Source organism: Clinocottus analis, unplaced genomic scaffold (genome assembly GCF_023055335.1).
Source record: "Clinocottus analis isolate CAN_PGR_092001 unplaced genomic scaffold, fCliAna1.0.p SCAF_19, whole genome shotgun sequence".
In the NCBI taxonomy this organism is placed as follows: Eukaryota; Metazoa; Chordata; class Actinopteri; order Perciformes; family Cottidae; genus Clinocottus; species Clinocottus analis.
This window is the reverse complement of record NW_027175920.1, coordinates 15,191,305-15,217,277: the sequence shown is the minus strand read 5'-3', so window position 1 is coordinate 15,217,277 and position 25,973 is coordinate 15,191,305. Positions and strand designations below refer to the sequence as shown.

Here is a 25,973-nt window from a genome sequence, read left to right as displayed (position 1 = left end):
TAAAAAAAGTACCCGTCTGTACAGTCAATACACCATGCCTTTATTTTGAAATCGTCTATTTGCGGGGATATTTCCGGAACAGCGCATCTCCCTCTGATGCACCGCGCAGGTCTTCAGCATCCAGCAGAGATACAGGCCAGAGAGAGCTGAGCAGCTGCTTCCGACACAGGTGAGTTAATATGTGGTTTGAACGACTGTTTATGTCAAAGCCAACACGGTGTTTTAGTCTTAGTGTCAGTGAGGAGAATTATTAACCATATTTCCACGAACCATAATATTTTGACGTGTGAGCTGATATTTCGACGTCGTTTCCGCGACAACTGCTTCTTTTAGGGACGTTAGGTTGATATATATACATATTTTTAAATATATAAATGTGTGTTCGTCACATGAACCGAGTCGTCACCTCAGCATCCTGATGCTGCACTGCAGCCTGGAAAGAGTTCATCTGAATCATATGAATGGGCCTGTAACGGCGGCACCATGTTGCTGTATGATACGGGGGAGGCATACATATAATAATAACAATAATAATAATAATATGTCGTTATAAAGGGTCTCATATTTCTAAAAAAGCGGACACACCGAGCGTGTTAGAGGAGGTGACAGATGCCCCCGCTGAGCCGGAGAGGCCGGACCAACAGCAGCGTCATGGCGCCCTTGAGCTGTGAAGGACAGAGCAGCGCAGAGAGGATGCTGCGACGTCCGCGGGGCCGCGCTCTGAGGGCTCGCGACGTCCGCGGGGCCGCGCTCTGAATGCTCGCGCGCGGTTTGCAGTAAAAGCACGCTTAAAAAAAAAGAAGAAACGTTTTATCTAACGAGGCTATCTGTCCACTTGCCGTTTAGGAGCCCTGTATTTAAGCTTGGCCGCTGGTTGTGTGCCAGCTGTCGTTACCCAGGCCCGGCCCTCCTTGGCCAATCAGCGCAGTTCACTTCCGTATTTAGCTTTAGCATCTTCTTGTTTAGTGACTGCAACGTAGTCTGCTTATGAGGCATGTTTGCATATTCAAATCAGGCTACTGTGTAATGACAGCGGTCTTACTAGTATTGACTGGTTTGTACGTGTTAAATATTTGTAATTTATATTATCTGACCCAAGATTCTCCACATTGAATGTCTACAACACGTATTCTAAAATATTTCAAGTATGTGTTTACTGATTACATAAACTCAGCCTATCCGTCTGTCTATTAGCTGCCCTGCTGCCCAGCCCTCCATGCTGGAGCATTGTCTGTATTGAAGGGCTATTATTTTCATTATTGATTGATCAAGGATCAAGACAATTATTTTTTTCTGACATTGTGATTTGTTTCTGAGGACAAAAAAAGAGAAGAAACAGTCGGTCAGCGCTTTGCTTGAATCAAAGGGCCAAAAGGCATTGTGATTTTGTGTCTTTTCTACGCCATTTGGCAAGAGCAAACACAGTGCAGTGCAGTATAGCGTAGTACAATAGTGTGGTGCTGTGTACAGTATACGTTAATCAGCTCCCACTGTACTTTACTGTACTGTCTTATAGTATAGTTCTTGTGTCCATCCAGTATATTGTTCTAACTCATATTTAATAATGACCACAGTTATTTTAAGAGAAAAACTGGTTGACCTTTTGACTGTGTAAAAAATCAAATTGTAGAATATATTAAAATAATATTTTCATGTAATAGTGTTGTACGTCTCTCCCTGTCCCATAGGTGCAGTGTTTCTTCTACTAGCTGTGGTGGAGCGTGGTTCTCGTCATGGGGGAACTGTTTCGAAGCGAGGAGATGACGCTGGCTCAGCTCTTCCTCCAGTCTGAGGCAGCCTACTGCTGCGTCAGTGAGCTGGGAGAACTGGGCATGGTCCAGTTTAGAGATGTAAGTACTTATGCGTCGTTTTGTCGGTGGGAGGGCTCTTCCTAAAAGTTGAAATAATCCCATGCATTAGACAAAAACACACGAGAGGGCACGGAAGACTTATGGTGTTTGACTTTCGGCTGTATTCCCATAATTGTCTTTTTTCTTTTTCCACCCGCAGCTGAATCCGGACGTAAACGTGTTCCAGCGCAAGTTTGTAAATGAAGTGAGGAGATGTGAGGAGATGGACAGGAAACTGAGTAAGTCATGAGACTATCAGGGTATTGGGACAGCGTAGTTCCTAGATAAAATAATATGACTTAATCCTTATTATTATATTAGTCCCACTGCAGGGACAATTGAGATATAACAGAAGCAAAGTGAATAGTGCATCATGGGACATCAGTATAAAGCAAAACAAGTAGAAGAAATAAGCAATCAAACAGTAGAAGAAATATGTAATCCTTAAAGAACAGCAACAAAAATAAAACACAATTCACTCAGACTGCTTCACATATTCCTATATTTCCATATATATGAAGTAGGAGATATGAAGTGTTGAACAGTGGTATACATTGATATTGATATCGCACACGAATGAATCAAGTTGTTTTGCTTTGTGTGTTGATTCATATGTTCAGTCCTGCTTAACTTTCTGATGAAACCTGGAGCAAACCTGTGACGCATTTCAAAATAAAAGTGTTTTTATACACTTTTTCTTCATTTCATTCAGTATATATATATAAAGAACTTTTTGTTTTTTTCACTGGTAACCTATAGAATTGTGGCTCCTCTCTGCTCAACAGGGTTTGTGGAGAAGGAGATCAAGAAAGCAAATATCCCAAATATTGATACTGGAGAAAATCCAGAGGTGCCTTTTCCCAGGGACATGATCGACCTCGAGGTAATCAGCCTGCCGTCTGTAACCACCATCACTCACCATCTCATCATTATTTTTGAGAGATAAAAAATAAGTGAAACTAGGAAATTAGGGAACATCCTGTATTGTCTTAATTCTAAGATGGATTTTGATGAATTGAGATGAATTGTGAGTTGTGCGTACACCCCATCAGAAACAGCTCTATTGGCTAAGTATGTGTGCACATACTGGACACACAGTTCCAGTAGAAACACAATTATTTCTGTACATTGTGGACAAACAAGTAGTGCAGAGAAAATGAGCACATGAGGCATTTGTGCATGTATACATGTATGTACACAATGTGCAGGATGCATATTAAACAGTGACGATGTGCACATGTGTGTATTTTGTATTCATACTGTTGATTGTGACCCGCAGGCCACCTTTGAGAAGCTGGAGAACGAGCTGAAGGAAATCAACACCAACCAGGAGGCCCTGAAGAAGAACTTCCTGGAGCTGACGGAGCTCAAGCACATCCTCCGTCGCACACAGCAGTTCTTTGATGAGGTTTTGCTTGTTCCCCACACACACACACACACACACACACACACACACACACACACACACACACACACAGGAGCACACAGTAGATACTGGATGGAAACTGAATATCTGCGGTCTCTATTAATATCTTTGTAGATGGAGGATCCCAACCTGCTGGAGGAGTCATCGTCCCTGATGGAGGGCAGTGAAGGGGGCCGCGGGGCCCCGCTCAGACTCGGGTAAAGCTTGACGATCGCATCATATTCTCTAACGCACATTATCACGTTGTCTTGTTTTTTTTGGCTGAATTAGTTCGACAATTATTTAGAAAAATCTGTCAAATTGTCATATGATCAGACTTGGGCTGTCACCATATAACATTTTCACAGCACAATTATTGTGTTTAAAATAATTCACGATATCAAAAGTATCAGGATATCTGTGGACAGAAATGTAATGTTGAGTTCTCTGTGCCACTTAAAAGGCTGACTGAGTCCACGTTGGTCCCTTGTCTTTCTGAGCGCTCGTCTGTTTTGGTCTGTGCAGCTTTGTGGCCGGAGTGATCGGCAGGGAGAGGATCCCGACCTTCGAGAGGATGCTGTGGAGAGTGTGTCGCGGTAACGTCTTCCTGAGGAAGGCAGAGATTGAGGACCCTCTGGAGGACCCCGCCACGGTCAGCACACACAATCATAGTGACAAGGACAAAGAAGCACACAAAATGCCAAACAGTGGTATCATTTATATCTTTACTTCAAGTAGAAACAGACAGTCTGTGAGTTGTTTTTGTTTTCTAAAAGCATCTTCTCTTTCCAACAGGGAGACCAAGTCCACAAGTCTGTGTTCATTATCTTCTTCCAAGGAGACCAGCTGAAGAACAGGGTGAAGAAGATCTGTGAGGGGTAGGTGTTACAGAGGAACTTGTCTATTCTCATCTTATGACATCACATACTTCAGCTTTAGCGCTCTACCTTCAGGATTTGAGAGAGTAGTTCATGTTAACTTGTTTGTTTGAGAATGGGAGGAGTTCCTCTTATGAGTTTAATGTTGTTAGCACACAGGGAAGAATATGGGCAGGACTGTAACTGTCCAGTCTGGTCTGTGAGATTACCTTTTATCCAGACGAGCAAACAAGGGGGCACGGTGCCATCATAGACACAAACATTGTGATCATTAGTAAATGGGCCGCATTGTCTTGGATACTTGATTGGGTTTTGACTTTTATTTTTTAAGGCTAGAAGCATTATGTTTTTCCGGGTTGTCCGTCTGTCCGTCATCTGTTTGGTGGTCAGAAGTCAAGGTCACTGTGACTTCACATCCGTCCTTTTTTTGGAAACGCAAAATCTCGCAAACCCTTTGCGGGAGTTTCCTAAAATTTGGCCCAGACTTCCACTTTGAATCCACTGATTCCCATTCCGTGGTCACTGTGACCTCAGGAAACACGTTCATGCTCTCACTGGGACCATGCAGTTGACTCTGCTGGTGGGTGCTGCTTCCCAGGTTCCGTGCCTCCCTCTACCCGTGTCCAGAGACCCCACAGGAGAGGAAGGAGATGCTGGCTGGAGTCAACAGCCGCATCGACGACCTTCAGATGGTACGTTTGTCTCTGGATGTTTCCCTCCCATCACACACATCAATAAGCCTAAATTGTTTGAACGATCAACAAAATTAAAAAACGGGAGTAAAGCTTGCTTCGAGTTAAAGCCACATTACCATAAGCAGTGGAGTTCTTTTTTTAGATAATAAATCTTTCAAAGTGGTCTTTCAACTCTTTGTTATACCGCTGCTCACCAAACAACAAGAAATCTGTCAGAAAAGTTGCACAACAGGATGTCTGTGTTCAGCTTTCCTTGAGAAAATGTATCTTTCAATCAAACCACAAAAGCCCTCGTCGTGTAGACGGCTGTTTTCTTGTGCATTAGTTCTTATCTGTGAGGGACTTTTGTCCTGTCTCATAGTGTTGTGGTTCCAGAAAGTTTGCCCTTATTCAGTCTGGAAAGAAAAGCCCTGGTTCTGCTCCAGGGGGCTGCTCTGGTCTCAGTCTGCCAACCAAACACAACGCTTTACACGCCACCACGAGAGCCTTTTACCCAGGTTTACACAGAAGATCTGATGCATGTGCATCAACAGGACCTGTGTCTGGGAGCAGCACAGTAAAAGCAATTAAACTCTACCATTTACCACTTACTGTACCAAATATGTTTACATCACAAATTGTGCTCATCCCTAACGGTTCATATTACAAAAACATGACAATACGGAACAACTTTGAACATAAACGGAAAGGGAAGAAATAGCTTTCAGTTCAATAAAAGAAAAAATCAAATATATTCAAGTTAAAATACTTACCAGACCAAATATCCTGTGTTTCCTGGACCAGGATCTGCAGTTTGCCGTAAATCTCCCCAAATTGCCGCTGTAGGTGCTGAATCAGACCGAGGACCACCGTCAGCGGGTGCTGCAGGCCGCCTCCAAGACCATGCGGGTCTGGTTCATCAAGGTGAGGAAGATGAAGGCCATCTACCACACGCTCAACCTGTGCAACATCGACGTCACCCAGAAGTGTCTGATCGCTGAGGTGTGGTGTCCTGTCTCAGACCTGGACTCCATCCAGTTTGCTCTGCGCAGAGGGACGGTGAGTTTGCTTCTTGGTCTAGTCGTGTACTTCATGAACTTGGTTTTGTTGTGTAGTGTTGCGGTATCGCATGTGTGTTTCTTCTTCTTCCTCGCACATTACATCAGTAATGTCATAGGAAACAATTACAAATGTTTCTTTCTCCACTGAAAGCTCTCTGTGGTTCTGCTTCCTGTTCTTGTAAGCTATATTGGACAAAGTGCTGCTAAACAGAGCAATATTATGTCACTCTTACACTAATATTGTTTTTTCTTATTCCATGATGAAACAAAGTAAAAATTGTTTCGGTTGGATGGACAGTAGCAGTTCATATGCAGGCCCCTGCAGCGCTGTGAAATAACAGGAATGAAGTTGCTGCTGGAGAATTATAAGTATACAGCCATAACATCTCTGCCAGTGCTGAGCTGCGTTACAGTCCCCTCCCCTTTTGAGTAAAACTAATTCTGATGATACGTCATCCCATCCTGTGAAAAAGCACTTAAGCTGGAGTGGAAAACAATCAGCACCAGAGCGTGCAAACAGAAGGCCTGTTGAGCGCTAAAAACATCAGCTTTCATCATGTTATTCATCTTATAAAAATGTGGTTCTGGGTTCTTCTCCCCGCTGGTCGTGTATCCCACCACACAGCAGCTTTCATACAATAGGCTCGTTCGAGATGAGCCAGTTCTGTGCAGAATCGATCGCCGGCGATCGGCGCAACTATTAGTTTAATGTTAAATCTAAAAACATATCTTGTGTGGTTGAGAGTACAAAATCGTATTCATACAACACACGTCAAAATCAGTAGTAATGTATTTCACAGGCAGACATAAAAGAACAAAAGATGCAGCTACATGCACATTTCTACATAAATATATATTTATAATCACAAATTATGAAATCCAAACGTGATCCGTAAACTACAAGTGGACTACAGATCGGAACTAACAGGAAGTCATTTTTTCTGTGACTTCCTGTGTATACTTTGAAGGCAGCTGAAAACTGTTTGACTTGATCACAGTTTTTTGTAAACGTCTCCTCCAACGAACGAGCCTATTGGTCCGTTGTTGGCCAGCAGACAGAAGTGACAAGGAGGCAGCTTCACACGAGTCAATGGAGAGCCCGTCTGGTGATGAGCTCTGTCTCCATATTTTACTTACATTTCATAAGAGGATCAAACGTTTTTTGCACTTTGAAAAAGCATTTCGGCATCAATCTTTTCTGGGCGGTTTCATTGCAGAAAGATGTCAAATCAAATTACAAGTGTCAAATCCAAAATGGGTTGGACTTTAAAACTGAAAATAATAATAATAATATAAGTCACGAGGCTGTGTGTAGGGGTCTGAAAAATTGGGGTTTTATTTGACAGGAGAGGAGCGGCTCCACGGTGCCGTCCATTCTTAACAGGATGCAGACAAAGCAAACTCCACCTACCTTCAATAAGACCAACAAGTTCACGTCAGGCTTCCAGAACATCGTGGACGCCTACGGCATCGGGAACTACCGGGAGATCAATCCAGGTACCACACAGGATCTTTATCTACATTTTAATTCATTACTCATCTTATTAGCTCAAATTTGAATTATTGATCACTGAAACGTGTGGAAGTACAGCAGCAGCTGAGCATCAATAGAGTGGGTTAAGTTGCCACAACTAGTTAAGTTGCCACAGGTAGAGTTTGTTTGTCAACATGCAAATAAATCGCACAAAGAAAAACAAAGACTAGCAGTGAGTAAAGGCCTTTATACCCAACATCTAATTATTTCTCACTTTACTCACAAAGAAGATGTAGACACAAATAACATTTCATATTGTTCATAATATTGTCTTATTTCAATCATTTTGTGTGATTCCTATAAATGTGATATTTCCGGTTCCAGCTCCGTACACCATCATTACTTTCCCCTTCCTGTTTGCGGTGATGTTTGGTGACATGGGTCACGGCACGCTGATGACTTGCGCCGCCCTGTACCTGGTTATCCGAGAGAGTCGCCTCGTGGCCCAGAAGAGTGACAACGAGGTACAGTGAGACACAAACACGTAATAAATATAATAATAGGGTCATGAGAAGCTTTACAGTTTAGCCTCGCAGTACAGACACGTAGCCCATTTTCTGAGCTGTTGTGCGTGTCTGTAGATGTTCAACATGGTGTTTGCTGGTCGCTACATCATCCTGCTGATGGGGATCTTCTCCATATACACCGGCATCATTTACAACGACTGCTTCTCCAAGTCGCTCAACATGTTTGGCTCTGGGTGGAGCGTCAGGCCAATGTTTGGCCCCAAAGGAGCCAACTGGACGTAAGTCAGCTGTGTCAGATGACCCACATCTTTGATTGTCACTCATTCAAAGGAATAGTTCAACATTTTGGGAAATTTAAAAAAAAAAAAGACTAAACTACTATACTCGATGTTGTCGATTCATGTTTTTAAAATGTATTGCTGGTGGTTGTATATAATCTGCTTCCTTTCAAAACACGGAATAATTTCCTGCTGCTCTGTCCTAGGGTTGAGACACTTGATTCCAATAAAGTTCTGCAGTTGGACCCGGCTGTTCCTGGCGTGTTCAACGGGCCTTATCCGCTCGGAATCGACCCGGTAAAATCTGTACACTCACTGGAAAACAAAAATGAGTAGATAGTCATTGTTTTCTCTGGTTAGAATCGCAGCGTGACATATCGTCTTCCTCTCTGTTGTCCAAACTGTTTAAAAAATACATTAGTGAGCCACACCGCTGTATGAACACACTCGCACACATGCACACACACATTGTGGTGTGTTACTTTGACCCAATCCTTACATAGAAATACTCTCGACGAGAGCACCAAATGTGGATTAATCCACCACTGAAAATAGTTCCCCACATATGCACTACTTCACTCCTTTCTGAGTAACCTGTTTAACCTATTTTACTGTGTGTCCAACAGCTGTTTTTAATCATCAGCCTTGTCTGTAGGAACCAGTTAGCTGAATCAACAAAATTCAGCCAACAAGATAATGAACTCAAAAGAGCAGAGAATAAAATCCGGATTAATGAAAGTTCCCAATGTATTTGGTTTAGGTTAGTGCACCTGAATGCAACAGCCACACCTTGCTTGTTCTCAAACATTTCACCTTGTGTGATCTCTGCAGGTCTGGAACCTTGCCAGCAACAAGCTGACGTTCCTCAACTCCTTCAAGATGAAGATGTCCGTGATCCTGGGCGTCATCCACATGCTGTTTGGAGTGTCTCTCAGTCTCTTCAACCACCTGTACGTAAGACACTCGGCAACAATGCAGGAAGTGAACACCTTTCACTTTTCACTCCCGTTTTCCACAGGCGTACAGCATACGGCCACCACAGGCCGAAGGGTGTGGCATAAGGCCTACGAAAGGGACCAGCTGTAATGAAATAGAGGAAAGACGTGAAGTGAAGAATGAAAAAAGAAAGCTTGAGAGACAAGTTCAAACCCAGTGAAGTCAGTCTGTTACAATAAAACTGGCAGACGCCATTTGAGGATGATCTGATGAAGCCCTAAAACTACTCTGAACTACCGTTGATTGGCATGCAATTGGTACATAAACGTGTTCTGTTTATAATTATTATTTTAGCATGAATGTTCACAGGTTTTTAACATATTGCCAATATCTAAATTGTCAAAAACATGAACTAGTGGTGAAAAACCAGCAGATCATTTTCTTGAATTTTCTCAGAAAATGTTTGATTTTCAAATTAGACTTCCCATCATGCTTTGAACATGTTGGTAAATCTGCACCATCACCCTACACAAGTAGGCTGATGGTGCATCAACCTACACAAGTAGGCTGATGGTGCAGATTAATTACCTTAATGCTCTGTGACTGCAATCAACTGGATCACTGCTAATACTGAAGGAACCGGTGCAATTTAATGAGGAGACTCTAGTGGTAAACTTGTATGTATGATCCTACTGTCACTGAAGAATTCCAGTAATTCTTAGGATTAAGTGTTTGTTTACCTTCAAGGCAAAGAGGGGACAATGATCAAACATTGGGACGGGGGGAGGGCAGGAGACCTCCGGGAGGAAGGCAAGGAGAGGAAAGTCTAGAGGCAGGAGAGGAGAGGCCAGAAAAAGAGAGAGAAAGAAAATATCCCAAAAACCAAACAAATAGGTCTGAAATAACAAAGTTCAAGCCTTGTCTGTTTCAAGTTTTCATACATTTATTTACAATGTTTTTACAGCACTTTTCTGATGTTCACATTCCTCCATAGATAACACAGTTAATATTTCCATCTGAATGGACACAATAACACTGATGGAGTATGATTTCCACTGCCGGCAACACAAGCAGAAAGATTCTCCATCGCCGTCATCCAGCAGCAGCGCTAATGCAACATTTGCTTTCTTTGTGTCTGTGACTGAATGTTGCTGCACCGCAGGTACTTCAAGAAGCCGCTGAACATCTTCCTGGGCTTCATACCCGAGATCGTCTTCATGGCCAGCCTGTTCGGCTACCTCGCCCTGCTGGTCTTCTACAAGTGGACGGCCTATGACGTCTTCACCTCCAAGGATGCGCCCAGCCTGCTCATCCACTTCATCAACATGTGTCTCTTCAACTACAGCGACACCACCAGCAAGCCCCTCTACAGGGGACAGGTGCTCCCGCCCTCATCCCCCCCTCTGCCTCTCCCAGCCTCCCGCCCCTCGCTCATGCACCAGAGTGGTTGAATCCTGGTAGGGAGGTGTACAGCAGCTCATAATAAACAACTATAATAGTATATTATTTTTTTAATTAACTATATAACATATAGTTGTAGTCGTACCAGTGTCCGGATGTAAGTAGATCACTAACGAGGGAGGCGTCTAGCTTCTGTCTCATCTCTGTTGAGTGGAATATGACAAGACTGAAAAATCCCACCAGTAAAACGTCATTGGTAATTTTACGCAATTGGCATTGGATCGATACGCAAGTTCATGTATGAGGAAGGACAAGTTGAATTAGTCTTCAGGTCAGAGGTCAGTTTCATCGACAGAACAGCAGCACTGGCGCTGGAGAGGGATTCGTTGCCTCGCTCTGGGATACTTCTGGAAGAGTTGTTCTTGCCGACATGAACTCGAATCATCACTTTTTATAGCTACTCTAGTATCCTTTACTCTGCTAGCCAGATAGACAGCGTAACCTCAAAGTATCAGGACAGTAATGGGTTATGGTTCAATTATTTATTGGCTCTACTCCGAACTCTTGGATTAAAAAAAGAGTTGAAACATTGTGTCCTTCGATCAGCGTATTCCTGTTCAATTATAACAACAAATGACTGTAATGAAAGCAGAGGACAGCTTGTGTTTTAGTGGAACAGGAGAAGAAAAGACGTGCCAGTAGTGCGAGGGATGCCCGATTGAGGCCTCGCTGCTATTCAGCATCTTCTGCTCACTGCTACACATCACCAACACCCTCCTAACCTCTCTCTGTTTGAATCTGTAGATGGGGATCCAGATTTTGTTGGTGCTGATTGCCCTTGCATGTGTACCCTGTATGCTGATTGTGAAAACTATGATGCTTCGGCGTCAGCACCTATGGAAAATGCACCTGGTATGTGGATCTGATCCCGCTATGAATTTACTGCCATTTTTTGATGATTAACATGTATAACCTGTGTTTTTTTTCACTCCTATTCTGCCATTCATTTCAATGCACATTGTATTGTGTAATGTGGTTGGTTGTGTTGCCATGAAATCTGCTTAAAGCTGGCCTTGGAAACGCTTGTATTTTGGTGCAACATTTGGTAGAAATGCTTCACAGACTCAGGGCACCCGAACAGCTGATAATCTACCATTTACTTACCATCCTCTTACTCGAGCTGTTGATTGACGACCTCTGACCAAAATTATTGCGATCAAACCAATGTGAATGACCTGATAAGTGAACCCGGTGCTCTCGTTGCTCTCACTGGTTGAAAACATGCTCAAAGAGATGCAGTCACATGCGACCAGAGATCAGTTGCAACTTATTAAGAGTTATTGTTGTGTTTACCGCGTTTAAGAGTCCGACGTATACACTTTGTCAGTTTTGCCACCTATTCATTTTTTTGTTTTTTGGAAACTTTTTGACAGAGGACAGTGCCGGTCCAAAGGTTGGAACTGAACCAGGGATGTTGCAGGTTATGTGGCACTAAGATGGCCTTTTCTTACATTTCAGTCTTAGTTAAAACTACAGAAAGCTATTTGGTCAGGGAAATTTGAGCATTTATTAAAAGGGTTAACAACCATTTTCTGGGACGGCACAGCCCATAGTTACTGTACGAGGATGAAGCAGCAGTTTGTATCTTCAGCTACAACTGTGTTACACCTTGTAAAGTACCAAGGTACTTTACACCAAGGTACTTTACAAAATCTTAATTTGTGTTCGTTGAGGTTTAACTCGACCAGTGAGCAGCGTCGCGTGTCACAAGTCGTGGATGTTTTTAATTTTGAAATGGAAGCCTGAACTCACTGTACTGGGTGCCCTGTTACTGTAAACCAAAAAAAATGAATCAAATGAAGAAGAAAGCGTTCAACCTAAGGCTGGCTTTAAGACACAGCTCTTGTGGCTTTTGTATCTAGTCCCAGAAGAGGGAAGAAGCCCCTGCAGAGAATCTAGAGCAGTCTTTAGAGCAAACAGGCGTGTCCTCATCATGCTCCGGACTCACCCAACAGGGCGGACAGAAGTTCGGAGCAGTGCGGGTTGGCAACGGGCCCACGGAGGACGAGGCTGGCATCATGGACCATGACCACCTCTCCCAGCATTCAGAGGAAGGAGATGAGGTGAGCTCATGAAATATATTAAATTCCATTCTCTCCCAGGCCTGCGTTTTGTTTGAGTTTAGTAGAACAATACAGCTTCCACTGTGTTGAATGTGTGGACCCTTTACGTGTTCTCTGTATGTTACGAATGCTATAAGTCACAGAGAAAGAACACAATATTTATGGTCTGAAAATCACAGGAATCCCTTTGATAGTTGCTTGATGTGTCACTTTCTGTTTGCCAATACATGTGAAATACAACATGACATCTCTCTCAGCATTGTGCTTTTACCTGCGGCGCCTTTTCGTGTGCACATTAAGATTCAGCACGTCGGTGCACGTGACTCCACACCGACTTTAAACAGAGCAGAGAGAAGCCTAGATAACGACACAGAGAGAGTGACTTATCTTGACATGGACAACAGTTGTTTGATGAAATATTAATGTTCTAAATGTCAAATTAACACCTTTAATTTTAAATCGAGCACGTTCTTATGTTCAGTGCTGTGAAGTTTCAGCAGTTCCAGCTTCAGACTGTCGAAAGCTTCCAAACAAAACAATCCTAAATGTAAATCTCCTGCCTCAGCTCATTCCCCAGCTTCACTCCCTGTTGTACCTCCATGTGTCAGAGCCGGAGATGAGGACAGTGTGGGCACCGCGTGCAGAGAGAGGCAGGGCAGATAAGAGATGGATTTTCCATTTCAGAAACATAAACAGCGAGGTGGTGTTCATGAGAACTAGCGGGTGGAATTTATCAAAATACCAGCCAGATTTTTTTCGATGTGACTCAGAGGCTCAGTGTCTCCCAGGTTCCTACATAATAAATCTCCGGGTTGTTTACGTAGCGATAACATATTACATAACCGTAACGTAATAAGACTGCATTCTGTCTTCATTATTCCAAGCGCTTGATATTCCATGTTGCCATGACTTAACAACAGGCTTATGGAATTTGATATTGCATAATGGCCAAGTTGTTAAATGTTAACATACAGATGCATTGATAGATGCAAGTCTCCTTCTCTCTGGTGTGTTCTGATTCTTTTGAATTGTGTACACTGACACAAACATACATTGACCTTTGAACTCAGTGGTTACTGCCAGTGCTGATCATTTGAACATGTTTGGATGTCGTTGCGCTGGATGAGATCAGTAACGTAGCCCCAGAAGTAAAGGAGTCAAACTCACAAAAACACATTCTGAAGTTCAGCTGAACCTAATGTAAGGCTTCGACAGTCTGAATTAGTCTCATAAATCTGACGAGAGATTATCGTATGAACATGACATGGAACCGACCGAATCAAAGAGGTGCCAAATTAGAGATATGAGAGCCGAAGAAGTTCTATTTTGCTTAATTTGTCAGCTCACCGGGCTCACGCCGTCTCCTTCCCTCTCCCCTCTGGAAAGTGCATGTCTCATATACAATACATGACACCAGTGGATGTCACAGTCAGAGAGAAAGAGAGAGAGAGAGAGAGAGATGTCTCATTAAATTACATTTACATCACAAATCAAAGGGAAACCCAACATTAGCCCAAAGCTTCACAGACCTGCACCCAACAAACCTGAACCGCAACACCTTTATCAGGGCCCGGCTTGGATGAGCTTCTCAGGAATAACTTGCTGAAGTAGTATGAGACCTGTTGGATGGATGCAATTTTGGAATTCTGACACTAACCTTTGACCTTTGCTTACTTTCAAGCACTTAGAGGAAGAGCCGGTAAGAACCTGAGTTTTGTATCTTCTTCTTTGCATGTCTGGATGTCTATAGACAGCGTGATCTGTTTGTGTCTATCGTACCTAGTGTTGGTCTTCCCGTCCTGTGGCAGCTCTGTGTGACCCTCCTGTGCTCCTGTAATATCCATCTCCCAGCACCAGGCATGTTTATGTGTGTGATTGTCTGTCTGTGCTGCTACAGATCATCTTGTCCGTTACACTTTCTTAAAGGTGTGAAAGAACTACTGAGGTGCAACAGTTCTGTTCGTTTCTGGTGCCGTTTTTCATTAGCAGCAAGTTTCCTCTTGTGGCAGATGTTTTAAGAAAGCTGAAATCAGTTTAATCGCTGCAGTAAGTAGCCTTAAACCTTAAGATCTTTGGCAGATACTCGCTCTAAAAAAGACTTGCTGAGAGACGTAATGACTTGTTAAGTAGAATATATTAGAGTGAGTCTAAAACAAAGAAAACAGTGGTTAGTACTGTGGTCTCATGGCGGGATTATACAAGACAATGTTTTTGCATTTCGGGACGGTCACTGTGTCAAATTGGCCGATTATCGTGACAAGACAGAGACCAGGCGGCTTTAAAATCATTAGAAGACAGGTCAGAACCCATCGACTGTATTCTTAGATGTGGTCGTAGTCACCGAGACGTTCCTCTTAGGGTTGTGACTTTGGTTTTGAGGCCTTGAGTTCGTTGTTTGGGTTGAAATGTGTGAATGCTTAAAGCGCTGTTGTTTTGACTGAGCTGTTAGTTTAATCACAAATACTGTACGTTGTGAATGTACATTTTTTAAACTCACACTTTCTGCTCACCTGACATGTTCGTCCACAACGTCTCTGATCGGAGCCACTGGCCTCGTTAGCCAGGACGGCGTGTTACCCAGGGTTGTTTTCATTAGCCACTTATGTCGGAGACCCTTTGAATGGAAACAATGAGCGCCGCTTGCATGAACTCTATTTCACGGCTCCAAGGACAAAAGAGAAGCATGGAAAGAGGAAACCGGGCCAGCGCAAAGCCAAACCCAACAAGAGCGAGTCAGAGCAATAGGCTCCCATGTCCCCCCCCACACCATCCCGCCCGGCCCACTCCATACAGGAAAGGCTAGTCTTGTTCCAGGAAGGAGAGAATGGAGGAACTCTGTTGGCTTAACAACACACAAACAAGTCCCTGTGCTGTGATCATGCCAGGGTAAAAAAAAAGAGGAAAGAAACTCAAAGAGCCAGACGCCTTTGGTCCTCCATCTCTGCCTGGTCTGAGCTGAAGGCGGGGGTCAAAGGTCAAAGCAGCCTCTCATTAGGAAGATATCGGACTTTCCATTCCATGTCATTTCCATGGTTCATTCCACGCTGACAGTTGTTATTGCTGGCCACTGTTTGAGGAGCAAAGCTGGGCGATAATCATCTGTGAGAGTAGAAAGTGTTTGTTCGACACACGTGATAAGTTGTGATGACGTACGTGTCAGTAATGACATACTGGAAAATTATCCTCTTTAAGTCTCAAAAAATGTTTCTGCGATGTTGGCTAGTGTAGTAAATAGGAACTCATTCAACTCAGACCTAAAGTCAATATTCATTCTTAGTCTTCGATCAAAGCTGCAGACCAAACACTCAATAATCCTGGGAGGTGCTTCCAAGTAAATTTCCTTTCCGTAGTTGTTTTGAAACCGGTTGCATGCGGTTTCCTGTGGCTCTGGAGCCGCTGAGAAGTGACACCAGGTATTTAGCTTTGAATTTGGAGACTAGAAACACGTTTATTACACACTTCCAACTGGGGGTGTGATTTCTGAAAGATGGAGGCAGGGTCTAATGAGAGATGCTGGTGAGTTGCATTGTGGTAAGTGTAGGATCCAGTATTTCGGGGTGTTTTGACCCTTCTTTTTCTACGTTCTGAGACTTTAAAGTTCCTTGAGCAAGGCTGCAGTGAATAAAGGATCCTGCGCCCCTGCAAGGTGCTTGATCCCCTGCATGTACAGTTATATTAACTAGTATCAGCTCAATGCCTCTGCATGTAAAAGCATATATATGTAACATGTACATACACAAAAATATGTTACTATAACCATGAGGTGTGTGCTAACCATCTTGTCTTCCCACCACAGTTTGACTTTGGGGACGTGGCTGTCCACCAGGCCATCCACACCATAGAGTACTGTCTGGGGTGCATCTCCAACACGGCCTCCTACCTGCGTCTCTGGGCCCTCAGCCTGGCTCATGCACGTGAGTAAAAGCCTGCACAGACAACCACACACAAGAACGTGCAGTTTTATGATGCACATCTCTGTCTAATATTATCTTAAAAAGGGTTTTGGATAAAGGCCATTTTATATTTGCCTTTATACAATAGACCAAGCGATTAGTCATCATTTTTGCACAACCTCAAAAATGTTTGACTTCCCTCTACAGACTATAGACGGGACGTGACATAGTCATTAAATATGAAAAATACCTCATCCCTAAACACACAATAGATACATCGATTCAATAACGATGACCTCGTAGATACTTGATATGTTAGAACCTTGCTGTTAAAATAACTGTGTGTGTGTTTGTGTGCGCAGAGCTGTCGGAGGTGCTCTGGTCCATGGTGATGCACCTGGGTCTGTCCTCCCGGAGCGGCGCCGGGTTCTTCGGCCTGACTATCATCTTCGGGGCCTTTGCCACGCTCACTGTTGCCATCCTGCTCATCATGGAGGGGCTGTCAGCCTTCCTGCACGCCCTGCGTCTGCACTGGTTAGACACACTCATGATATGTATATATATATATCATATATATGTATATATATGACATACCCACACACACGCCCACTCACATACAGCCTAAGTGAATGCTATTAAATGCATAATAGATGTGTGAATTTGCAAGTTGTGTAATCAGGCGCACCGAACGCAAGCAGAAGCCGAAGGTCTCTCACATGTCTCCTAAATGAATACCACATTAATAGAAAACATACACATGGCAAACTGTCTGTCTGTCATTGTTCACCTTATGAACCAAGCGTCTCTGCCAAAGCTGCTCTTACTTCTACATGCACACACGAGGAATGCTATCAAAATGAAACATTCCAGACGCAGAGTGGTTTACCAAACTGAGCACACAGGCCTCCAGATAACCTCCCACCCTGCTGCTCCATCGCCTCCTGGCACCACCTCCACCCTGCTGATGCAGCCTGCACCAGCGTAAACTACACTGACACGCAGCCACTGTTAGAGCCACGCAGTGATTATGCTTCATCTATATATTTATATGTATTTATATATATTTATTAACAGCTGTAAGGAGTCATTTGAAGCATGAATCCTATTAATTAGCACATTCTTTTCTCAGTAACAACGTTTTGAGATATGGACACTGATGTAGTGCCGCTGATCCCGACATGAGGAGGAGTTGTTGTACGAGTGATGGATGATAAATGTTCAATATCTTAAGTGGGAAACATCCCTTTAAGTACAGAGCACATTATTGTATAAATCCAGTGGTTAACAAGCACTGGGGTCAGATAGTTTTATGTGTCGGGTTAGAAAAAGTAGCTCAGGAAGAGAAACTCGAAAGGCTTGGGCCATAAATACACAAGCTCTATATATATATATATATATATATATATATATATATATATATATATATATATATATATATATATATATATATATATATTATAGGCCTAATTTAAACCTCTGCTGAAAAGCAGTTTAAAGTTGTTGAGAACCACAGTCTCCTCTCTGCATCATCTCACACACACCTAAGCCACGCCCCTCGCTGCCAGTAGCTCCTCGCGGGACGCTGATTGGTCCGCGCTCTGGCGTACCGGACACCAACACATTACTTGAAGACATAAGTCTCTCATCTGTTGTAACGATGTGGCTTTGGCTCAATGGGTCTTCCACGAACCACAAGGTTGCCGGTGTGATCCCTGGGTCCTCATGTGGACCCAGGGATCCTAATGCTGAGACTGGGTATTCTTTTCTTTTTGGCAGTGATGGAGGTGCTTTGATTCAGTGCCGAGTGTTTGAAGAGCTCGTCTGCATAGTGATGGGAGTGGTTTTGGTGTTTTGGGTCCTATGTTGTCCTGTGCAGTTCAGATGAAAATCTTAGAATGGAGAAACACCTGAGCAGCCTCTGCAGACATGTGAATTCTAGTGAATTGTAATGGTGATAGTGATGCAAGTTAAAGGTAGCAAAGTCACCAAAGAATGAAGAATCATTGTCTCAGAACGAGAACCGTGACTATAAGGAATGAAATCCGGCTCCATGTCGAAGGCAAGCGACCCCGACGACACAAAATGCTTCTGATATTCCATTTTACTTATTAAAGCAGTGTTTGGTGCCACTTTACACTGCAAAAAAATACAAATTTGATATATTAGGCTTGAATTAAAGATCCTAGCATTGAAACATCTCTGTCTGTTCTCAGAGACCATGCATCTTTCATCGGCTCCTCTGTGGCTGAATCCAGATCTGGTGCACCATGCTGCCATTCTGTTCGACAGACCGGATCAGTGAAGGCAAAGCGGGTGTTTTCTTTAATGTGTTGGCTGCACAGAGCCTCACGCCATGATTATGAGACGGATAAACAAAGACTGGGGTAGAATATACAGCGTGCTTTGGTTGGACAGAGGTATGGTGTTGATACCTAACTGCTGCTCCCAGGCCTGATTGTTGTAAGAAGGTTTAAGTAGGACCTGTCTGTGCATCATTCCTGTACATGTGGAAAGCGATCTGACCACCTTGCACATTATGAGCCCAGCTGTCTCTTATCCACACAGCGTTGTTCTTCCAAGAAACCTCCAGTGTGTGTTGTGTAACCCCACCTATCTGCCTCACACATGGGCAGGCTGAGCAGTTGTGGAAGCAGCTGAGTTGAACCACAGACAACATTAATACGGTCAGTGGATTGAAAAGCTGTGAGTGGACCAAAGAAAAGAAAAGTCCACAGTGAGTGCCGAGTGTTTAATGAGGAGTGGACCGCTAAATATTTTTTCACAGAAGTACGATCAAAGGTTGTATGTCTTATTTGCCAAGAAACCATTGTAGTTCAAAGAACACAATATCAGCCGGCACTTTTCCACTAAGCATGCTAATGCGGCGTTCACACCAAAAGCATTTGACGTGCGAGTGGATTACATGCAAAGTCAATGTACAGATGCAAACGGTTGCGAAAAAGGAAATTCTCGGCCGGGCGGCGCGAATAGCGCCTTTTTGAAGCATGGCGTTGAGAAGCTCCGCCCATCATCACCGACGTCCTACCGTTGTTGAATCAAACTGCTGCCGGTCCGCGTTAAGTAGTGCTGATAGCGGCCATCATTCAGACGCTGTTGTGGGACTACAGATAATATAATAAACCCACACACCATGGAGTTTCATGTTCACACATATGTAGAATTTACACAACAAGTATAAAGCAGAACTCGTGGTTATTTCCACAGTGGATGGCGGAAACAGTAACTGTTTTTACGGAGATAAGCCACGCCTCCTTTCAGGTGTGGGTAACATTTACGATGCTAGGCCCGGCTCGTCTGTCAATTTTCAAAACTCATTTTGGCCTCTGAGCCAAAAGGTTTGCCGACCTCTGCTCTCAGGATTCCAAAACTGTTTGGTAATCCTGTGTAGCTTCATGCGATATATATGAAAAGTCATATTTAAAAAAACATGGTGCTCTCCCAAGTCACTCTCGAGTCTCTTCGAGTCATACTTATGGTTTATGCTCATATTTATTGTGTAATAGTGTCATGAACATGAAAAATGTACTTATATTGACTTGTAAGGCCAGGATGTGCCGTTTCTTTTGCTGTATCACACCAGAGGCCCTATTTGAACTGGTAGGACTTGGGAGGTCGATGAAGAGGTTCTACGAAGGGCTGAGCCCCCATTTTTGAGTGCTCTTGGGTTCAGAAGGTGCTCAATTAGGTTTTTTTAAAATTTAAAATCAATTTTAAAAAATCTGCATTGGTCAGGGACAGCTTAAATTAGAAAGTTGAAGTGACACGATGGTGAATGAATGGGCTTCCAGTGGGCCCACAGAAACAGGCAGTGGTTGTACTGGGCGGCTCTCCGGCTCCAGCGTGCTTGGTAATAAAGCAGCAGTGTGTCGGCTCAACAGCTCTCCGCTAAGGTTCAGAAAGACTAGTGGAGTATTTTTCACAGAGGCGAGCGAATGGAAATATTCATGTTCAAAGTGAACAGCAGTCTGCGTGGGTGCTCTGCTCTGCTGTCCACTCTTCACACGCACATGCTGATGAGTTATCCGCACAAACACACACACACAACACCAGAGTCTGTGGCGTTTAGTGTGTAAGGTACAGCTCAGCGCATATGAGAGGATCTCTCATTTCTTTCCTCTTTTCAAGTGTTGCCCTCTGGCAGGCCAAATATTTGCCACAACTGGGAGACATTCCTGGGCACTCCCCTCGATGCAGAGGCCAGGAACCAGCGGGGAACTGAACATCCACTCTTACTTTATTCCTTTTTAAGTGAAGACATCAGAAGTTGTCAGGATTTGGGAATTACAAAGTTTCCATGTTTTCAAGAAAAATAAGTAAAGTATTGCACTCTGTGCTCACTTTACTGCAGATGAGTCAGAAGATGAAGAGCAGTAGGAACACCTTGAGGTGTCTTTCCATCTGGAGGTGGACTGAATCATGTTGAACGAGAGCTTCATTCATTCATTTACTTATTTTTCACAAGTTTTGTGACAAAACTAGTGGCTATGCTCTAATCCAAGGATTGCTAGTAACACAAAGAAAGCTTTGTTTGAAGACTTTAACAACTTCATTAAAAAACCTCACAATCACATTTGGGGGAAAATTTGGGGAGACTGTGTTTTATTACGTGTTGTTGGCATGTGATATATTATATATCTAGAATATGGATTTTGGTTTTTCTATAAATGACCTTTGTCACATGTTCAATGTTCCTGACTGAGGTCGGACGTGAGTCGGCTCTCAGTGGACAGGTTTGGTCACCCGAAATGTCGAGGGCGCTAAAGAGCGCGCTCGTTCAAAATATACTCACGGTTCCTCTCTAGCCACGGTTCTTCTGTACTCAGGGTTCTTCTATACCTGTGGTTCCTCTCTATGGTTCTTCTGTACTCACGGTTCCTCTCTAGCCACGGTTCTTCTGTACTCGGGGGTTCTGGGGTTCTTCTCTACTTACGGTTTCTCTCTATTCGCGGTTCCTCTGCACGGGCCCTCTCTACTCAGAGTTCCTCTCTACTCGCGGTCCCTCTCTACGTTTCCTCTCTACTTAGAGTTCTTCTCTACAGTTCCTCTCTACTCATAGTTCCTCTGGAGGATTGGAGAAGGCTCGGCTTCCTGCTGGCTCGGCGCTGAGCATCCGGTCTGCCACCCAGTCCCCCCACAGTTCACACGTCGAAGTGTCCTTGAGCGAGACACCTAACCCCTAGCTGCTCCCCGAGCGCCTCACAGGGCAACCCACTGCTCCTTTATTAAGGATGGGTTAAATGCAGAGAAGAATTTCCCCAAGGGTATTAATAAAGTGCATGTTTCTGTTTCTGTTTTCCTGCATGTGAAAAGAGTTCCACTTGCATAATTAATAACTTGTTGATGAATGGATTTTCGTCCCCTCCATGTGGCCAAATCTGTCAATGGTGTTGGAAAAGTTTCAGTTCATCATTTATGATTCATTAACCATCAAAAAAGTAATTAGTTACAAATACAGAGGAGACTTTAATTGTGCAGTACAGCACGAGTCTCCAAATATGTTCCGACATCAGCAGCAAAACAAGCTCTCATGAAACACATGGGAACAATACTTCTGCTGGAGAGAAGCAGAACTTTGTGCTTCCTCCTGTACAGTGTGAGTTGTTTATGGCGACACAGAAGCTTTGGGTAGAGTCACAGTGTGAGGGACAAACGAGGCTGATAATGAGACTATTGTTCTTATTAACATCTTTCATTTTCATACATTAGCAGCCATTTTGAGAGGGCTGAGCAGAGAATAATCCCACTGCTCTGTGGGAGGATTCCCTTTGACTTACTTCATGGAATGTGCCCTGCCTCAAAGACATCCTGGAACAGCTACATTCATTTCTGTCCTAATCAAGATTAAGATTAAAATCACTCAAGGTAGACGTCAGTCTTGAGGTCAGACTCTGTCAACCCTCCTGGTTTCCAGCGGACCGTCTGCTCGCGTTCCTCACGTCCTGAAAAAAAAGAATCTTTGGTATGATGAAGTGAAGTTAGGATGAAGTGGTTTGAGTCTGTTCAGCCACAGAAAAGTACTGACGGTCGAGACAAGATCCACCAAGAAACATGCTTTCTTTTTTGTTGTCTAGATACACTGTTTAGTCCTCTAGTAGTCATGGTTACTGGCATCAAACCGCATCGTTTTGGGGAGAGCACTGCTGGTCCGTTGATTCTGTCCAGAATTAAATATCTAATTGGATGGATTGCTCTCAAATGTCACTCACTCATTCACGTTCCCCTCGAGTAGAATTCACATAGCTTTGGTGATGCTCTGACATTTTATCTAGTGTCATCATCAGGGGAAATTTTAATTTTATTTGTGGTTGTGAAAAGTGAAACCAATGCAGATGTGTCTCAAACATGCATTCTCTCAACTGACCACCAGGGGGCAACTCCTCTGGTTGTATAGAAGTCTATATAAATGACTCTACTTCTCTCTTGATTCATTCCCTCTGTAAACATTGTAAACATGAGTTTATGTCTCAATCGCTAGTTTCAAGTCTTCTTCAGTACAGCGTGATGTTCACTTATAAATAATGTCAAACAGTCAAACAGACCATAAAGCAGGAAACGCTTTAGGGCGGGGCTAGAAGGTGATTGACAGGTCGTGAGGAGGAAAACAGAATTAAAATACCAAATAAACAAGTAAATAAAATAAAATCGAAATAATAAAAATGAAGTCAAGGTGTGACGCTCAACTCGAACCAAAGCCAAACAAGAAGAGTTTCTGAAAGACAGCTCTTTGTGAATAATAAAAGTAAGGCTATTCAACATTTAGAAAAATGTGTATTATGACTACAAAGCAATTTGTTTTCCCCCAGTACAGGACCAGTACATCCAGAAATCCCACTTTTAATTTAAATTTTATGAGATTATAGAATCAATGTATGTATTGCTTTGTTCATCCTGATCATGAACCAATGTCGTCCCTCACAGAGTTATCAGAATTAGGCTATAAGACATCCTGACACCTTAAGTCATACCACCTGGTTAGAAGGGCCCAATGTGTTGGCCAAAGTTGGGAAAATATCAGAAAAATACAGGAAACTTCACCCTGATAACTTTTAGCATGAAACACTGCCATGCATTTTCATTGTGTGTTGATATACTAAACCTTTCTTTTAAGGCCTTACTAAGTTCTCACCAGCACACTCCTCCTGCTTGTTGTCCTCTCAGGGTGGAGTTCCAGAACAAGTTCTACGTGGGCCAGGGCTTCAAGTTCTTCCCCTTCTCATTTGAGAGCATCCTGGAGGGTCGATTTGACGAGTGACCGGCCCCTCCAGCATGAGACAGCGGAGTCCCCCTTCCCCTCTCTCCTCTGTGTAGTGTTTGTGTGTGCATGAGCCCAATTGCAGCCCTCTGTCGCCCTCTAGTGATAACGTGTGAAACTCTTATTGTGTTTGAGCTATAATGTGGTGCTTGTAGAGGGTTTTTCCAGTGCACACGTGCCAAGCTGTACCCATACTGGAGCTCTTATTGCTGTGGCACAGTACCGTCACTGTACTCAGCACTCGCCTCACCTCTGCGGTAATTACAGCTCCTCTGCCAACTTTCCTACAAAGATGCCCATTACCAAATACATTCAGTGGGTTTGTGTCATAACAGACCAATCTGGTTTGAAGGCAGAAGTAAACAAACAGATTTTAGTACGGTGGCACCTCACTTGTTAATCCAGTGTCAGAATAACATGACAGCTAGCGTAATGTGACAGTTTTAAGTGGCAGCGTAACGTGACAGTGTTAAGTGGCAGCGTAACGTGACAGTGTTAAGTGGCAGCGTAACGTGACAGCGTAACGTGACAGCGTAACGTGACAGCGTAACGTGACAGCGTAACGAGACACCGTAACGTGACAGCGTAACGTGACACCGTAACGTGACAGCGTAACGAGACAGTGTTAAGTGGCAGCGTAACGTGGCAGCGTAACGTGACAGCGTAACGTGACAGCGTAACATGACAGCGTAACGAGACAGCGTAACGTGACAGTGTTAAGTGGCAGCGTAACGTGACAGTGTTAAGTGGCAGCGTAACGTGACAGTGTTAAGTGGCAGCATAACGTGACAGTGTTAAGTGGCAGCGTAACGTGACAGCGTTAAGTGACAGCGTAACGTGACAGCGTTAAGTGACAGCGTAACGTGACAGCGTAACGTGACAGCGTAACGTGACAGCGTAACGTGACAGCGTTAAGTGACAGCGTTAAGTGGCAGCGTAACGTGGCAGCGTAACGTGACAGCGTAACGAGACAGCGTTAAGTGGCAGCGTAACGTGACAGCGTAACGAGACAGCGTAACGAGACAGCGTAACGAGACAGCGTAACGAGACAGCGTAACGAGACAGCGTAACGAGACAGCGTAACGAGACAGTGTTAAGTGGCAGCGTAACGTGGCAGCATAATGTCGCAGCGCAACGTGACAGTTTAACAGAGTTGAACGTGACAGCGTAACGTTGCAGTGTAAGTTACACAGATGTGAGCTGGTGCATATGTACAGCTTGGAACAGTTAGGCATTGGAAAAACCTTTGAAGATTCATCCTGCTCATAAAAATGAGCGTAAGACCAGCTGCCGTCTTACTCCTGTGTCATCAGAGGATCTTCACACAACTTTTGCAGAAGTGTTTCCTCAACTGCACCTCTGGAGTCACTACAATGAAGACCAGAGCCGTAATAAACTGGAATCATCCTTTAATTTGCTGCCCATGCAGCTGTGTAGTTTCCCATGACATTAAATAATGTGGAGTTTTCAGGCCGTGATTCAACATTGTGCAATATTTGTATCGTAATTACAGAGCAAAATCATTCCTCCCAGTATTTAATCCCTGTATGCAGATATCACTTTTTTTCTTCTTCTTCATTTTACTATAAACTCCAGTTTATTGAATCTGGGTATATGGATCAAATGTATTTATTGGCTCAGTGTTCCATTGAGAGCAGGTCAGAGGTGTCCTTGATGAGCTGTCTGTTGATCTGTAACTTCCCTGTGCTCACTTTGTGTGAATCGATGTTGTAAACTGGTTGAACTGTAAAGATGTATTAAGCCTAAAATAACTGGAAGTGAATTGTTTGGAATCACTCGTTGCTTTAGAAGTGAGGAAATAATATCACTGGGGAAAGAATTGTGACACAACTATGTGCATCCTCAGTACTTTCTCAACATATCTTAGCTTTCAATTTTAATATTCACAATGTGCAACATTTTCAACAAATGTCACCACACCCAGGAAGAGGTAAACACGGCTCTCCTGTTCAAACAGAGGCACAGTTAAGATTCACAGAAGCAATCATGGGAGTCTGATTATCAAAGTCATTCGATTTTTGACAAACAATGAAAGAAAAGCCTCGAAACAGCACACGCTTTGAATGTTGGTCAGTAACTGGTAATGTGTTTGTGATCAATAATAAACGGAGACATGGGGACTCAACTGGTGTCCTGTTTTCTCTCTCTCTCTTTCAGCAGGTCAATCCCTGTGTGGTTA

General features: G+C 43.5%; 1 protein-coding gene across 2 annotated transcripts; it reads left to right on the top strand.

Annotated features, from left to right (window-relative positions):
• Positions 1-24,586, top strand: atp6v0a1b (ATPase H+ transporting V0 subunit a1b). Of its 2 annotated transcripts, none has more exons than XM_068582557.1 (22): positions 1-169; positions 1,689-1,850; positions 2,011-2,089; positions 2,636-2,733; positions 3,130-3,258; positions 3,391-3,473; positions 3,781-3,907; positions 4,051-4,133; positions 4,732-4,825; positions 5,654-5,866; positions 7,215-7,365; positions 7,727-7,866; positions 7,984-8,147; positions 8,354-8,444; positions 8,979-9,097; positions 10,246-10,462; positions 11,289-11,396; positions 12,500-12,607; positions 14,289-14,306; positions 16,404-16,521; positions 16,863-17,034; positions 23,680-24,586. In XM_068582557.1, the coding sequence occupies exons 2-22, from the start codon at positions 1,734-1,736 to the stop codon at positions 23,771-23,773; spliced, it is 2,523 nt and encodes an 840-aa protein (XP_068438658.1). In that variant the 5' UTR covers positions 1-169; positions 1,689-1,733; the 3' UTR covers positions 23,774-24,586. The 2 variants fall into 2 exon arrangements, with proteins under 2 accessions (XP_068438658.1, XP_068438657.1); XM_068582556.1 differs by having other exon boundaries at positions 12,407-12,607.
• The last annotated feature ends 1,387 nt before the right edge of the window (positions 24,587-25,973 follow it).

Bases quoted from the DNA above. Each gene is read 5' to 3' on its own strand.
- atp6v0a1b (XM_068582556.1), top strand. From the start codon at position 1,734: ATGGGGGAACTGTTTCGAAGCGAGGAGATGACGCTGGCTCAGCTCTTC. The intron at 9,098-10,245 runs GTACGTAAGACA...GCTGCACCGCAG, and splicing joins CTCAGTCTCTTCAACCACCT to GTACTTCAAGAAGCCGCTGA. The intron at 16,522-16,862 runs GTGAGTAAAAGC...TTGTGTGCGCAG, and splicing joins CCTCAGCCTGGCTCATGCAC to AGCTGTCGGAGGTGCTCTGG.